Source organism: Myotis daubentonii, chromosome 4, assembly GCF_963259705.1.
Source record: "Myotis daubentonii chromosome 4, mMyoDau2.1, whole genome shotgun sequence".
Lineage (NCBI taxonomy): Eukaryota > Metazoa > Chordata > Mammalia > Chiroptera > Vespertilionidae > Myotis > Myotis daubentonii.
Window position 1 is genome coordinate 25,720,121 of NC_081843.1, and position 17,384 is coordinate 25,737,504.

General features: G+C 45.6%; 1 protein-coding gene across 2 annotated transcripts in view; it reads left to right on the forward strand.

Annotated features, from left to right (window-relative positions):
* The window catches only part of ABCC1 (ATP binding cassette subfamily C member 1), a 146,297-nt gene that overhangs the window by 22,206 nt on the left and 106,707 nt on the right, over positions 1-17,384 (forward strand). For both annotated transcript variants that reach the window (XM_059693270.1, XM_059693271.1), the window contains exon 2: positions 15,326-15,502. In XM_059693270.1, coding sequence (XP_059549253.1) covers positions 15,326-15,502 — 177 coding nt within the window. The remainder of the gene's footprint in view (positions 1-15,325; positions 15,503-17,384) is intronic.

A 17,384-nucleotide genomic window follows, 5' to 3' on the forward strand; every position in this document is an offset into this window, starting at 1 on the left:
TTGTGTAAAGAAAGGGACAACGAAGAGTGCATAGTTGTATTTGCTTGTATTTGTATAACAAATTCCAGAAGGATACAGGAGAAACTCACAAATATCGTTTCCTTGTGTATAGGGAGGGGGTGCATGGGACTGGGCAGAGAGCACTGGGCTCATGGGGGAGAGGGAGGCAGAGCAACACTCACATACCCACATTTTGAAATTTGAGTTGTGTACTGGTATTGCCTATTAAAGTGAAATTGGAAACTAATTTGTATTTTCCCTTGTTCCCAGCTCCTGTCCTTCAAAAGCATTTACTAAGCAGCTGCACTGCAGGGGAGGCAGGGATGTAAGCCTGCCCTGGGAGCGCAGGTGCTGCGGAGTTTGACTCGGGCAGGGCGCGGGCAGGTGAGGCAGCGCCCGCACAGGGCTGTTGAGCACGAATGAGTGTCAGCTTGGTGAGGGCACAGTTAGCCCTTGTTTCCTGCTGGCTCTGTCTGTATTGCGGGCTGTATGGGCCTCCTGTGGCTGCTAGAACAAATCACCACAAACTTCTGGCCTAAAGCAGCACAGACTTACTCTCTTAAAGCCTGGAGGTCAGAAGTCCAAAATGCAGTGCTGGGGTTGCTCCTGGAGGCTCTCGGGGAGCACCCATTTCCTTGCCTTTTCCAGCCGTTAGAGGTGGCCTGCATGCGTCCACCTCTGCTTTTGTTGTCACATCTCCTTCTCTGACTCTGACCCTCTTGCCTCCCTTTCTTCCCTGATTCCAGGGGTCACACCTGGATAATCCAGGATGATCTCCCATCTCCAGATTCTTAACTGAAGCACCTCTGTAACGTCCCTTTTGCCATGTAAGGTAACATACTCACCCATTCTGGGGATGGGGATGTGGACATCTTTGGGGGACTCCTCTGCCCACTACTCCTGGACAGCATAGTTCCTGGCACATAGTAGGGGCTCAAAACATCTTTATTGGACGAAAGAAAGAATCATTTGAAAATGATTCTTGGCTGGAAATGTGGAAGGGACACAGTAAGAACTGGATCTGGAAGTAATCACAGTAATAGCAGAGCATATATTGAGCACCTACTGTGTGCTCAGGCTTAATTAAATGCGTATTTGCATCTTCTCAGTAGTGTTCCCACTTTACAGATGTGGGAACTGAGGCTTAGTTGCTTGCCTAGAGTGACATGGTGAGGTGCGGACACCCCATCCACCTGATGTAGGCTGTGTCTGGGGAATGATACTGTGAAAATAGGGCTTCTCAGCCTCAGCATGATTAACACGTGGAGCTGAGTAATTCTCTGTTGGGGATGGGAGGCAGGAGGAGGCTGTCCTGTGCATTGTGGGTGTTTAGCAGCATCCCTGGCCTCTACGGGCAAATGCCTCTACCTCCATCCTCACCCCAGTAATGATTCCAAAAATGTCTCCAAATATTGTCAAATCTCCCCTGGTGGTGTTGGGAAACTTGCCTTTGGTCAAGATCCACTACGTGAAAACATAAGATGATGACACATCAAATCCATGGTCCCCAAGTCACTCTGAGTGAAAGGCAATATCCCTACAATGGCTTGTGACTCTTACAGTGTCTGTCCCTGCCTCTCCCCCGCCTTCCTCCCTGACTTCATCTCCCATTTCTGTGGAGTCTTATTGGCTTCTCTGTTACTGTTCCAAAATGACGGACATGCTCCTACCTCAGTGCCTTTGCACCTGCTGTTTCCTCTGCTCTCCGCTAAGATTCTTCCCCAGGTGGCTTACTCCCTTGTTGCCTTCAACAAATACATCTTTTCAGGGAGGACTTCTCACTTCTCTGAGCCTTTTTTTTTTATTCTCTCTCTCTCTCTCTCTCTCTCTCTCTCTCTCTCTCTCTCTCTATATATATATATATATATATATATATACCCACACACACACTGGTATACTACATCTATCAATGTCTCTCTCTCTCTCTCTCTCTCTCTCTCTCTCTCTCACACACACACACACACACACACACACACACACACACACACTATATTATCCTAATATATAAAAAGCCAGTGGCCGTCACAACCGAAACAACCAGACGGATGACCAAACAACAGGCTGCATGGGGTGACAAGGCCGGCAGGGGGGTTAGTGAGGGATGACCAAATGACTAAACAGCGGGCTGTGTGAGGCAACCAGGATGGTAGGGGGGGGGCAGTTGGGGGCAACTAGGCCGGCGGGGGGCGGGGCAGTTAGGGGCAACCAGACTGGCAAGGGGGGGCAGTTAGGGGCAACCAAGCTGGCAGAGGGGTGCAGTTAGGGGTGACCAGGCCAGCAGGAGGGGCAGTGAGGGGCAACCAGGCCAGTGGGAGGGCAGTTAGGGGTGACCAGGCTGGCAGAGGGGGGCAGTGGGGGACGACCAGGCCAACAGGGAGGACAGTGAGGGGTGACCAGGCTGGCTGGGGGGGCAGTTTGGGGCGACCAGGCCAGCAGAGGGGGTCAGTTTGGGGCGACCAGGCCAACAGGGGGGACAGTGAGGGGCGACCAGGCTGGCTGGGGGGCAGTTGGGGACGACCAGGCCAGCAGATATCTATCTATCTGTCTGTCTGTCTGTCTGTCTATCTATCATCTATTTGATCTTTTATCTTGTTTCCTCCTGGTCTTCTCTCCTCAGTCTGTCAGCTCCAGGGCAGGCCCTTTGCTCACTGCTGCGAACTCATCACCTAGAAACAGTGCTCAGTAAATGGATGAGTGCTGTCAGTTCTGCCGACTGCTGTGTCCCCAGACACACTCCTGTGCGTGGCGCATGTCTGACCCCTCTCAAGTCCCTGAAAAGTGACCTGATGGAGGATCTGGCGAAGCTCCAGAGTCTGATAAGAGGAGAGGAAGTGGCTAGAGATGAACTCAGCAAATGGTTGGGGCTGGATGGGGAATGAAGACAAGTGTGTGTCTTGTAGGGGCCTCACAGTACTTGCTGGGAGAGTTCAGGGCAGGTCGGACCAAACTGCCCTCCACCGACACCTGGGTACTTGTAATAGGCAGCTGTGGCCGTTTTCTTCCCGGCACTGGTGGTCCTGTTAAGACAGGTGTTTGGTTTTTGCATGTAACTCCTGTCCCTTTCTTACAAAGAGGTTCAATTCTGCATCCTGGGCTTGAGGATCCAGTAAGGATTTGGGGCTTTTGCCTGGGCAGGGCCATGCCCTGCCTTTCTGGGCACTGGGGGTAAGGTATGGATATTGCTGTAGGCCTCCCCCCCCCCCAATATTTCTGGGTTTTATTCTTAGCTCTGGTGAGTCAGAGGGGAGGGAAGGTCACAGCTCAGGCCAGCAGTGAGCAGGAGACACCCCTGCCAGTGTGATACTGGCACGGGTGCCCGTCTCCCACTGTGCCACAGGCAGCTGCTTGACCTTTCAGGAGGTCCCTTTCAGGGACGGTGGTGGGCAAAGGAAGGCCCCATGCTGGCTCTCTAAACAGATTAGTGTCCAGCAGCCCAGCGTGTCCCCTGACATAATTGTGGCTTTCCAGCTTCCTTTTCTTAGCTTTCCTTAACTTCAAATCCCCCCACCCCCCCTCTGCAGGGGATCTGGCACCTGGGTCAGTTTTGACTGTGGCTTTATAGATGGTCTGTTGCCTGGCCCTGCGCCCCTCCACTGTGCCCCTCCATTGTGCCTAAGCTGGCAGGCGGACATCCCCCTAGGGGTTCCGGACTGTGAGAGGGTGCAGGCTGGGCTGAGGACCCCCACCCCCGCCTCTAGTCATTAAGAAGTCAACAATCAACACAGCAAGTGTTGGCGGGTTTGTGGAGAAAAGGGTACATTGTGCACTGTAGGTGGGGATATTGGGAGGAGCACTTTGTGAAGTGCATGATTGTCTGACCACTGTGCTGGATACCTGAAACAAATGCAAAATAATACTGAATATAAACTGTAATAAAGAAATTACTACAGAAGGATGACTACCAAAAAAGTATAAAGATTCATATTCTTATTTTGATAAAGTATAACTAATTATAATTAAATAATAAAAAAAAGAGCTCAGTGTCAGACTCTCGTGGGTTCAAATCCCAGCTCTGCCTCTTCCTGGCTCTGTGAGCCTGAGCTAGTTCTTAACCTCTCTGGGCCTCAGAGTCCTCCCCAGAAAAGGGGGAGTTCTAATAGTCTTGACTTGTGAGGTTTAAATGAACTCATGCTTGGAAAACAGGATTGTTCCTGCCTGGCAAATACTGCTGTGATAAGCGCCCGATAAATATGTGCTTTCTCTTTGTTCCCAGCTCAGCATTAAGAAATTTCTGCCTCTTAAATTCCTGCTGGTGCTGTTTATTTACTTAAAGTGTGAACTCGTTGTGTTATTGTTATTATTATTTTAGGGGGAATACATGCTGAGTAAAAAATTCAAACAGTACAAAAGATAATAAAACAAAAACTAATAGTTGCTTCTTCTTACCAGCTTCAGCCCTACCCCCTGGAGATAATCACTGTTAGCTTTTGTTTTTTCTTGTCTCCTTCTAAGAAAATTTCTCTGCCTACACCAGCATCTGAATACCCTTTAATGCTCATTTTAAACGGGAACCATAGTACATGTACAAGATTAAAAAAATGGAACTAAAACAATAAAAGAAAAAACAACAACAACACAAAAACATGGAACTAGTGCATTTTCTATTAAATAGAGGCATCTACACTTGGATTCAATTTCCTGGCTGTGTATGCTGCTTACAGGTTAATGACTGGGCCTCAGTATTTGTATCTGTAAAATGGGTTTAATTATAGTGCCTGTCTCCCTGAGTTGTTTGGGACGTTTAAATATGATGTAAAGCACGTAGCTCAGTCCTGGCATGTGCTACTAAGAACCTTAATCCATCCTCACTCTTCTCTTTCCATCAAGGGAAGAAGGTGGCACATGTTTCTTCATTTCCTTCAGGTCTTTGCTCAAATGTCATCTTGGCCCAGAGGCTTTTTCTGTCCTCCTGTGTGCCACGCCAGCACAGCCAAGGGTTCGGTGAGCCTGAGGAGGAGCAGTGAAATATTAAAGAAAAGACAGACAGAGAGAATATAGCTGGGGCTTGGTGGATCTCCTGTGCCTGGATGAGGCCACAGAGAAGGATCCAGACAGCAAGCTGAGGCTTTATTTTATAGTCAGAGAAAAGCAAGGTAGTGGTCTCCATAGTTACAATGTTCTTGTGAGTTTCACTTGTTTTGGCAGCACTTGCTGCACCAACCACAGCCCATTAGCTAGCTACCCAGGAAGGATCTAGGGCAGGGGTGGGCAACCCCTGGCATGCGTGCCAAAAATGGCACGCCAGTAACTTTTGCTGGCCTGTGAAACCCTCTCTTATAATCTTCCATTTACAGTTTTTTTTCTTAATATTGACTTTTATTTTTCAGATAAATTCAGTGTAGGTGCATCTTAGATAAATAATTTTACATAACAAGTTATCTTAAAGACCATAGACATGGATTGACGAGAGAGGGGAAGAGCAATTTCTATGCCTCTGCCTTAACTCTCCCTGCCTTCCTAGATCCGACCAGTGTTTTGGTTTCATCCACATACGCTTGTGAATCTTTGTTCTCAGTGATGAATTTTGTTAAGTCACGTAATAGGAGTAGTAGCCTGAAGGATGAAAGTAGTAGCTCGTGCATATCTCTGAAGGTCACGAAATATAAACCTGATGTAAAATCTCTGTCATCAGTGATGCAGCAGCAAAAGTCCCACTGATAATATCAAACGGAGTCATAAAGTTTTCTGTCGGACTCTCAGTGTACATGTATACATTAAAAAATAAATGTATTTTTCATCATCATATACTGTGTTTTTGTCGCTCAAATGAATTTTATTATTTCTTCAAGGTTCTTCACATACGTACACCTTAAGAGATATCAAGTAGGTGTAACATGTTCTCAAAAAATTAGGGTTAGCATGCAGAAGAATTTTGAGCCAGAGATTTTGCTGGTTTTGGCATGCACTCACAAAAAGGTTGCCCACCCCTGTGCTAGGGGGCGGCCATAAAGTCAAGCTTAATTATGCTAAGAGGGCTCTGCCCTCTAAGCTGGGACTTGTTTGTGGCTCTGCCACAGGTCAATTCGAGGCTTAACTCTAGAGCCGCTTCCTACACACCTGATATAAAAATAGCAACCACTTCCACCATTGTTCTCTGCCTCCTTTATTCTTTTCCTGGGCACTTGTTGCCATGAGACATACATATAGCTTATCTGTTTAGTATCTGCCTCTGATGATAGAATGAAACTCTGTGAGAGTAGAAACTCCATTTACCTGCAAGTGGTATTGGCACATAGTAGTGTCCTGATTAATAATTGTCCACTGAGGGATAGAAACCCGACTATCGCAAGCTTTTGAGATGATTGAATTGGAAAAATGGATGTTCAAACCCCAGTGGAATGCCTGGTGCATAGTAGGTCCTTGTTTCTAAATTTCGAAGGAGCAACTCTGTCTCCCAGATATTGGTGACACTGAGCAGCAGCTCAAATTCATAATCACGTCCTCTGCCTGTTGTCCACCTGTCCTCCACTCTGCAGCATCCCCTCCTATCCTGGCTGGGTTCTGATCCGGGCTGTTTCCCTTGTCTCCCCGCAGGCCCTGACCTCATGTCTCCCTGGAAGCTGTGTCAGTCAGGCTGGAGCAGCAGGGGTGGGGAAAGTACTGCAGAGGCCCCGGCTGAAGCGTGACTGGGCTGAGAGAGCCGGTCAGCATCAGGGTTAGTTGGCATGAGGCCATGTCTTGGGCCTGCCCAGGGCCACTTCTTGCCTCTCCCTGGCATGATTCTGGTGGCTTCTGGATCTGATCCCACTGAGAGGAGCAGTGGTGCCCCTGGGATGTCATAAAATGTTTAGGGTGGACCAGTGTCACACTGAGGGAGCATGGTAGGCAGAATAACGGCCCCTCCAAAGATGCCCATGGCATAATCCCTGGAATCTGTGACGATGTTAGGTGGCATGGCAAAGGGAGTGAAGATGCAGATGGAATTGAGTTTGCCATTGGCTGACCTTGAGATGGGAGATTATCTGTCTGGGCCCACACTCACCACAAAGGCCCTTGAGGAGGGAGGCAGGAGAGTGAACCAGGGCCATGGCAGCATGAGAAGATGGCTAACACTGCTGGCTTTGAAGGTGGAAGGTGGGGCCATGAGCCCAGGCATGTGGGTGACCTCTGAAGCTGGAAAAGGTAAAGAAATGGAGTCTCCCTTAGAGTCTCCAGGAGGAGCACAGCCCTGCCTGCTCACACCTTGACCTTGGCCCACTGAGACCCATTTCAGATTTCCTCTATCTGGAAGGGTCTGATAAAAATTGTGTTGTTTTAAGATGCTAAGTTTATGGTAATTTGTAGCAGCAGCAATAAGTAACTGGTTCTGAACGTCGTCGTCCTGGTGATTTGAGGACTCAAATCTTCCTCTTGGCCCAGATTCCCCATGGGCAAGAGCACGTGCTCCTGAAAGCCCTGTTAAAATGTATGCATTACCCGTCGCCAGGAGCCAGCATGGGGGTTTGGGGACTCAATCAGGCTTCCCAGGTTTGAGCCCCAGCCTCATCACTTATTAGTTGGGTGATTCGAAGCAAGTTATTTGATTTCTCTGTTCTCAGTTTCCTGGGGATCTAAACAGCCTTCCTTGCCCTGACTGGGTGGCTCAGTTGGTTGAAGTGTTGCTCCATACACTGAAAGGTTTGGGGTTTGATTCCTGGTCAGGACACATACCTAGGTTGCAGGTTCCATCCCTGGTTGGGGTGCATATGGCAGGCAACCAATCAATGCTTCTCTCTCACATCAATGTTTTTCTCCCTCCCTTTCTAAAATTAATAAAAAATATTCTTCATGAGGATTAAAAAAACAAATCTCTCTTCTAGGTGATCATGAAGATTAAGTGAGTTATTCACATAAAATGCAAAAAACAGTGCTTGGTACATTGTGCTCAGTTAAAGCTAGCTGGTATTATTTTCAATAGATTATCATATTAAGGCTATAATGCTATAAACTTCTTTTATTTTTATTACTGACAGAATTAAGATTACTGTTAATAGCTCTTTATAGAGCATGACTATAGACACTGAGCTGAATCCTGTGTGTATGTAATTTTATTCTTTAGAATAGCTTTTGGAGATAGGTATGCTTACTTAGCCTTAGTCAGTCATAGATGAGGCTCAGAGAGATTGAGTAACTTGTCTAAGGTCACTCAGTGGATAAATAGAGAAGAATGCTGGACCCGTAAGAAAAGGGACAAGCGGATAGACACAGCCTATCAGAATTTGTTTTACTAGGATACTTTGTATTGTGAGAGCAAATTCATTTTCAACTTGTGTGAACAATAAAGTAAATTTATTGGGAATTCCAGTGGGAGGGTGGGCTGCAGGTGAAGCTTGATCCATCTGCCCACAATTACACTAAGCACCAGGTTTTTTCATCTCCATCTTTTATGACGGCAGCTTCCTTCTCACACTGGCCACGGTGGTGCCTCCCTTCCTTTCCCCTCGCAACACTCGGTGCTTCCCTTGTAAATGGCTGAGACACCTATAAACTCCGCATCTTCACCCTGAAACTTTGGCGACAAGAGAGGATGTATTCTTGCTGTGGTTGGCTCTGTTTGGGTCAAGTGCCCATTTTTTAAAAAAATTCTCACCTGCGGATATTTCCCCATTGGCTTTTCAGATAGAGTGGAAGGGAGAGCTGGGGGTGGGAGCAAAGGGAAACATCGATATGAGAGAGACACATGGATTGGTTGACAGAGGCCAGGGAACCCAGCCTGCATCTGAGGCACATGCCCTTGACCGAACTGAACTCGAGACCCTTCAGTCCACAGGCCAATGCTCCAACCACTGACCAAACCTGCTGGGGCTCAAATGCCCACTTTTGAACTAATCACCAGCATGTGAGTAACGGCCTCTGTTGATTGGCTGATGCTAATGAGGGCCTGAGTGTGTGGCTGAGAATAGAGGGTTTGTTTATGAATGAGAGCCAGGGGCTGTTGCCAGAGGAGAAATGTGCATGGGGGTTGGGGTGGGAACGACATAGACCCACTGCAGCATGGCCTTTGGGAAGATGTCTTATTTCCTGGTGCCTCAGTTTCCTCATCTGTGAGATGGGGATAACAGCAGCGTCTCTTCTTGTGAGAACTGAGTAGCGTCCTAGGCGTGGGAGACTTAGAGCAGCGCTCAGAACATGTTGGTTGTCATTATTCCGCCCAGAGAGAGAAGGGTGGGAGAGGACACACGATAGAAATTTCATGAACTTCCAAAGCTCGTGGGCCAAGCTGATTTGGACTTGTGCCCCAGATCCTGAATGTCAGGGCTGAGGGCAGGGGGCATAGAAGGCGTCTAAGCTGTGGAGGTGTCCTGTGAAGAGAAGCCTCTGTCCGGGGAGTCTGGGGGTGCACTTTCTCTATTGACAAGCCCTGAGCCAGCCCCCCCCCCCCCCCCCCCCGCCCCGCTCGCCCTCGGAGTGCAGTGCCTGGGCCAGCGCTGGGGACTGTTTCCTGGTCTCACATTTCCCGGGCTGAATTTCATTTCCCAGCAGCTGGGGGTGGACAGAATCAGAGCAGAGGTTCCATCAGCCTGGGGTTGGGGGTAGAGAGTGATCGGCAGACTCATCCTTCCTTAAGCCTTATAATTAGCTCTTCAGCGTTTGTTGCACCCACCCCCTGCCCCCCCTCACCCCGGAAACACCAAACAAAGGGGCCCACACTGCTTGTCGCAGGGAGTTTGGACAGTGGAGACATCCAGGTCCCAGCCGGAGGGGAACATGCAGAAGGTCCCCAACACTCTTATCTTTGCTCCTGTGACAGTTGTGGTCAGGGACACCGTTGGCTGGGTAGGGGCAGCGACAGACCGTGTGGGGGCTGGGGGTGGGACAGCCTGCGTTGGCTGCATTCTGCAGCAGTGAAAGTTCATGTTCACAATCCTGTTTCCCCTTTTCATGCTCCCCCTTCCTTCCTGGCTCCATCTCCGCCCTCTGGGTCAGGGCCCAGGCATCCGGCTTTGAGCAGGAAGCTGCCCTCTGAAGAGTCACCGCCTTCCTTTGCTAAGCATTTCTGTGACCCCTCCTTCCTGGGCCCCGCATCCTTAGATCCCCCATTTCCTCTTGCTCACTTCTTCACTTCAGCTCTTCTTTGTCCTTTAAGCTTCCTGACTCTGGGCAGTGCTTGTGGGAGAAGTGGTGACTGTTACTAATTATTAGTATCTGCGACTTGTAGTTAAGTGACCTGCCCAGGTTCACATAAGGTCAGGGCCTAAATTTTAATCCCTATTCACTCCACCAGAAAGCCAGGGATCAGTGCTAGGTTGTACTTGGATGGATTTTTATTTTTTAAAAAGTAAAGTAGGAAATAATGCCTGGGGGTGGGGCATGGCTTGGGCCACTTGTTTACTTGATAACCTCTGGGGCCTGCTGGGTAGCAGGACAGTAGTCACAGGTAAATACAGCACGGACCTGGCACGGAGGTCCTTGCATGGCCCTTGCAGGACAGAGATGTTGACAGACATATGAGAAAACCATTGCAGGGGAGGACAGGTTGTCTCATGGTTTGGGGAGTGAGGGGGAAGGCTTCTTAAAGGAGGGACCTGAGTTGGGTTTTGAAGGATGAATAGGAGTTTGTTGTGATGGAAAGACATTCCAGGGAGACCATCTAGCAAGAGATATGCCAAAGAACCACTCATTTGTCTATCAGCTGGGCAGAGACCACGGCCTTCCTGAGTCTCCAGTGCCTTGAGGAGTGTCTGACACATGCCTGGCAAATGCTTATTTGAGTGAATGCCTCAGTTGACACATTGGGGAAAAGGGCAGGAGAAACTGTAGAAGGAACAGATGGAGCTTGAATGTGGAAGGCCTCATGAACTGTAGCAGGGATCAGCTCTCAGAGGCAATAGGGAGCCATTGAAGGAGAGAGAGCAATCAGATCTGTCCCATATATTAACACACATATATTAAAGTCTGTGAATTTTCCGCTCAGCACCTGAGTGCTTTTATTTATTTATTTTTTAAATTTGTTTTTTCAAGTATACTTCTAAAAAGTGACCTTACAAATAAGCATCTTTGTGTGTAATATGAGGCATGTACCAGTTATTTATTCCAGACTGCATTGTTTGTAAGAGCAACCCAATGCCCAGTCATTGGGAGACTAAGTAAGTAAAGTAAAGTCCTACAATGGAGTATAAATCAGCCAGCACAGAGAAGAAAGAAACTGTTCATGTGCAGTGCAGGATGGTCTTTAAGACCTGTTATTAAGAGGAAAAAAAGCAAAAGCAAGATACAGAACAGTAAATGGAGTATGCTTCCTTCCATTTGATAACAGAAAATATATATTACTAGAGGCCCAGTGCATGAAATCGTGCATGGCGGGGGCCCCTCAGCCAGCCTGCACCCTCTCGCAGTCCAGGAGCCCTCGGGGAATGTCTGACTGCAGCCTTAGGCCCACTGCCAGTTGTCGGACATCCTCAGTGCTGCCCTGGAGGTGGGAGAGGCTCCCGCCACCGCCACTGTGCTCTCCAGCTATAAGCCCGGCTTCTGGCTGAGTGGCGCTCCCCTTGAGGGAGCGCACTGTCCACCAGGGGGCAGCTCCTGCATTGAGCGTCTGCCTCCTGGTGGCCAGTGCGCGTCATAGGGACCCGTTGTGCTACCGTCGATCAATTTGCATATTAGCCTTTTATTATATAGTATTTTTGTTATATATGCATAAGGTATGTTCTGGAAGGATGCATAGAAACATAAAATTCCTCTAGAGAGAGGAACTGAGGGATTAGGGACCAGAATGGGAAGATGGCCTTTCTCGTCCTTTGTTCAAAAATAAAGGTAAGCTATCAAGAATAGAGCAGATCTATGTTATTGGTAAAGATCAGTTTCTAATATTAAGTAAAAAAAAGTAAGGTAAAGAACATGTATGTATTATTGTACCTTTTAGGGTGACAAAATAGATACACTATTTGGAAGATAATCTAGAAGAATATACAAGGTGTTAGCAATGGTAGTTTTGCCTGTGGGGTGGAATGGGGGTCTGTGAGTTCAGGGAAGAAGGCTTATTTTTCACAGTATACCATTTTGTGTAATTTGAAAAAATCCAGTACATAAATGTATTATCTCTTAAAAATAAATACAGCCGCCTGGTGTGGCTCAGTGGTTGAATGTTGACCTATGCACCAGGAAGCCACTGGTTTGATTCTTGGTCAGGGCACATGCCTGGGTTGCGGGCTTGATCCTGGCAGGGGATGTGCAGGAGGCAGCTGATCAATGTTGATGTTCCTCTTTCATTGATGTTTCCATCTCTCTCTCCCTCTCCCTTCCTCTCTCTCTAAAAATCAGTAAAACATATTTTTTTTAAAAGATAAATACAAAGAGAGAGAGAGATATGGATGGATGTGTGGGTGGGTGTGTGATGGGTGGATGGATGGATGGATGGATGGATGGGTAGATGGATGTGTTGTGTGGCTGGGAGATGGAAGGGTAGGTAGATGGGTGGATGGATAGACAGGTATGTAAATGGATAAGTTGGTACATGGATGGTTTGGTAGATGTATGGATGGATGGACTAGTGAGTAGATGGATGGATGGATGGATGGATGGATGGATGGATACTTAGATGGGTGGGTTTACAAATGAGTGGGTAGATATATCTATAAATGCATATATGGATATATAGATGGGTAATATAACTTTAGCTGTAGTGGGGAGAACTTAGTGGGGCTGAAATGTCTCACACATGAACCGAGCTTGTATACATAACTGTATATAGTAGGCCCCACCAGTATTTTCTCATTAGAAGGGCAAATTCCTATGGAATGAGCTTTTCCTGGCAATTGCTCAGAAACTGTACTGTATATAATAAACACCAACAGTTGAATCCTTTTTTTCCCACCATCACCTTAAGAATTACAAGTGATGTGAAACCAGTTAAAATAAAACCAGTCTTTGATTTAAGTCACTCATATGATCAAATTTCAAATGCCCAAGTTCATAGAGGCATGAACTTTGTCCTCCACCTGTGGGTCGCCATCCTGTGGGCCGCAACCCCTTTGGGGGTCGAACGACCCTTTCACAGGGGTCGCCTAAGACCATCGGAAAACACATAAATAATTACATATTGTTTTTGTGATTAATCACTATGCTTTAATTATGTTCAATTTGTAACAATGGAAATACATCCTGCATATCAGATATTTACTTTACAATTCATAACAGTAGCAAAATTACAGTTATGAAGTAGCAACGAAAATAATTTTATGGTTGGGGGTCACCACAACATGAGGAGCTGTATTAAAGGGTCGCGGCATTAGGAAGGTTGAGAACCACTGTCCTAAGGGTTTCTTTGTGTTTAGAAGTTGCCTAGCTAACTACCTTTGTGTGTGTTAATCACTTAAAGTTTACATTTCATTGATTTCTTGTTTTTGGTTCTGGAAAAAAACCGTTTATATCATAATATCATTTATCAATTATACATTCAAAAAACCAGTTTACTAGTAGGTACTTGTTTACATACCTAGATCTCTCTTTTTTAAGTCAGATTCTTTATTTTCAAATTATCTTTACCATTTTTAAGTGTATGCTTCAGTTGTATTAAGTATACTCACCTTGTTGAACGTAACTAGGTCTCTTTTTTGAAATGCTTGGAACATAATGTTTTGATCATATTGTCAAATGTTTTTTTATTAAGTGAAATGATCTGCTTGTTCCCATCACGTTCTCTTAACATTGGTTGATGTGCCTTTAAAATTTGGACAGAGCTGTGAGGTTTCAGGTTTCTTGGAGTTCCTTGGTGATCTTACTGTGGGAAGGCTTGGCATCAGGTATCTGGAGAGAACATCATCCAGTGGTAGACGGAGAAACCTAGGAGAGATGTGGGCTGCATGGAGACTGTGGCCAACTGAAACACACAGACCCTATCCCAAGACTGGCTCCTCCCCAACTCTTGCTGGTGGTTCTGAAGCAGGAATATGGGCGCAGGGCTGCCATATTTTCTGATTTTTTAAGAGTAGCCAGACATCCAAGTTTTTATATGAAGTTTTCTGATTTGAAATGTTTTGCAGTTAACCTAAATTTTTTTTAAAAGTCTGCTTAAAACAACAATAAGAATAAAATATCTGTGGTCAAATTTGCCTGCGGGCCACCTGTTTCCGATCTAAGTTTATCTGATATAATCAAAGAGATAGAAAATTGAGATGCCCAAATAAGGTAATAACTTTTCCCAAGGTTGTGTAACTGGTCAGTGGTCAGATGAGGATTTGAATTAAATTGTCCATTACTGAAGACTGACCACGGGTTAAAGTTTATTCTTGGGCAGATATACTTGATCTATATATGTCTATATCTATTTATCTATCTGGTATGTCTCTTTAACAAAATATAGGTGGTTTCTTAAAAAAAAAAATAAAAGTACTTACAACAAACTTGTTACCAAGGATGGATAGCTTAGTCATGAACTGCAGGGACCCAGAACCAAATTGCCTGAGTTTGAATTCCGCTGCAGATCTTACCAGCTGTGTGATACTAGACAAGTCATTGAACCTCTCTGTGTCTCAGTTTTCCTCTCTGAAAAAGGAGGGATAAAGTACTTATAGAATTAAAGGGGATAATACATATGAAGTAACTTAAAATAGGGCCTCGCACAATTTAGGTGTTTTCGATGATGATGATGATGGTGATGGTGCTAATGGTGGTGGTGATGATGGTGCTGATGGAGCTGATGAAAGTGATTGTAATAGTAATGATGGTAATGGTAGTAATGATAATGGTGAAGAAAATGATAATGGTGAGGGTGAGGAAGAAGATTAGAAAGTCCTCAATTCACAAGATAGTAAAGTAGGGATGATCCATATGACTAAAGGACTCCTCTGTTTACAGGGAAGTACCCCTGCAAGATTCCTTTAAATGGATGTCTCCATCTTTGTACAACAATGGAATTTGCCATAGTTCCTAGGAACCTGTCTGTTATGTGCAATGAGGCATCTCTTATTCCTGATCCCTTGTTTCATAGTTTTTCTGGCTACTGAATTTTCCAGGTTGCATATTCTGCCTGAGAGGGCTTCAGGAGCAGGGGTCTTGTTTGTTTTTCTTGAACCCCATGACAGCTGGTTTTTTTAAAAAGTATTTTTATTGATTTTGAGAGAGAGAGAGAGGAAGGGGAGAGGGAGAGAGAGAGAGAAACATTGATGTGAACGAGAAATAAAACATCAATCAGCTGCCTCCTGCACACCCCACTACTAGGCATTGAGACTGCAACGTGGGCGTGTGCCCTGACTGGGAATCGAACCAGCAACCTTTCGGTGCACAGGACAGCACCCAACCAACTGAGCCATACTGAGCCAGGGTGACAACTAGTTTTGAATTACACACAAGCCCCCATCACTCTTTGGCACACCCATTGACCCTGTGCTTGTGTTTGTTTCTACAGGACTGGAACGTCACGTGGTACACCAGCAATCCCGACTTCACCAAGTGCTTTCAGAACACCGTCCTTGTGTGGGTGCCTTGTTTTTACCTCTGGGTCAGCTTCCCCTTCTACTTCCTCTATCTTTCCCACCATGACCGGGGCTACATTCAGATGACACATCTCAACAAAGCCAAAACTGTAAGTCATCATGGGGAGAGGGGTGTTCCTGGATGGGGAGTAGTGGTTGGTGAAAACTAACATGTTTCTTCTACTTCATTGGCCCTGAGTTCCTTTTTCTAAAAGACAGAACAATGATGTGGTAGATAAGACTGGGGCCCTGCATTCAGACATGGGTTCACTTATCATCTCTGTCCCTTACTAGCTGTAGGACCTTGAGCACATTTCTTAATCTCCATGAGGCTGTGCCACTGGGCCCCACAGAACACCTACTACATTAGGCCATTCTACCAGGACTGGGAGACATAGAAGATCTACCTAACACATAGAAACAAACTCAGAGAGGCAGCCAAAATGGTGAGACAAAGAAACATGTCCCAACAGAAAGAACAGGAGAAATTTTCAGAAAAAAAAAACTAAATAAAACTTGAAGGCAAGCAATCGGGATACAGAGTTTAAAACAATGGTGATGTGGATGCTCAAGGAACTTAATGAGAACCTCAACAGCATTAAAAAGGACATAGAAACCATAAAAAAGAACCAGTCAGAAATGAAGAATACAATAACTGAAATGAAGAATACACTAGAAGGAGTCAACAGCAGATTTGATGAAACAGAGGATCAAATCAGTCATTTAGAAGACAAGGTAGCAGAAAACACCCAATCAGAACATCAAAAAGAAAAAAGAATTCTGAAAAATGAGGACAGTTTAAGGGTTCTCAGGGACAACATCAAGTATTGAAAAGAGAGAGCAAGGGATTGAGAACCTACTTGAAGAAATAATGAAAATTCTTCCTTCACCTGGTGAAGGCAAAATACACACAAGTCCAGGAAGTGCAGAAAGTTCCACAAAGAGGCCCACATCAAGACACATCATAATTAAAATGGCAAAGGTTAAAGACAAAGAGAGAACCTTAAAAGCAGCAAGAGAAAAGCAGTTAGTTACCTATAAGGGAGCTCCCATAAGACTGTCAGCTGATTTCTCAACAGAAACTTGGCAGACCAGAAGGGAGTGGCAAGAAATATGCAAAGTGATGAACAGCAAGGTCCCAAAACCGAGATTACTCTACCCAGCAAAGCTATCATTTAGAATCAAAGGACAGATAAAGAGCTTCTCAGACACACACACACACACACACACAAAAGCAAAAGGAGTTCATCACCACTAAGTGAGAATTATAAGAAATGTTGAAAGGTCTTCTTTAAGAAGAAGAAGAAAAAAAGAAAGATAAGAAGATGAATAATAAATTGGCAATAAATACATACTAGTATCTATCAACAATTACTGTAAATGCAAATGGAATAAATGCTTCAATCAAAAGACATATGGTGGCTAAGTGATAACAAAACAAAACCCTTGCATATGCTGTCTACAGTAGATGCGCTTCAGATCTAAAGACAACCACAAACTGATAGTAAAGGGATAGAAAAAGATATTTCATGAAAATGGAAAAAAAAAGCTGGAGTAGCAATACTTAATATCAGACAAAATAGCCTTTAAAACAAAGGCTATAACAAGAGACAAAGGAGGACAGAGCAGTTCCACTTTGGGATATTTATCCAAAGAAACCCCAAACACTAAACCAAAAAGACATTTACATCCATATGTTCATTGCAGCATTATTTACAGCTAGAGGCCCGGTGCACAGATTCATGCACCAGTGGGGTTTCTTGGTCTGGCCTGTGCCCTCTCGCAATCCAGGACCCGTCAGGATGTTGGAGAGCTGGTTTCGGCCCGCTCCCCACAAGCCAGGCTGAGGGACCCCACCAGTGCATGAATTTGTGCACCGGACCTCTAGTATGCATATAAGATCTTTGGTTAATCTCTTCCCGCCCTCCACCCTCTTCCTTTCCCTCTGAGATTCATCAGTCTGTTCCATGTTTCCATGCTTGTGGTTTCTGC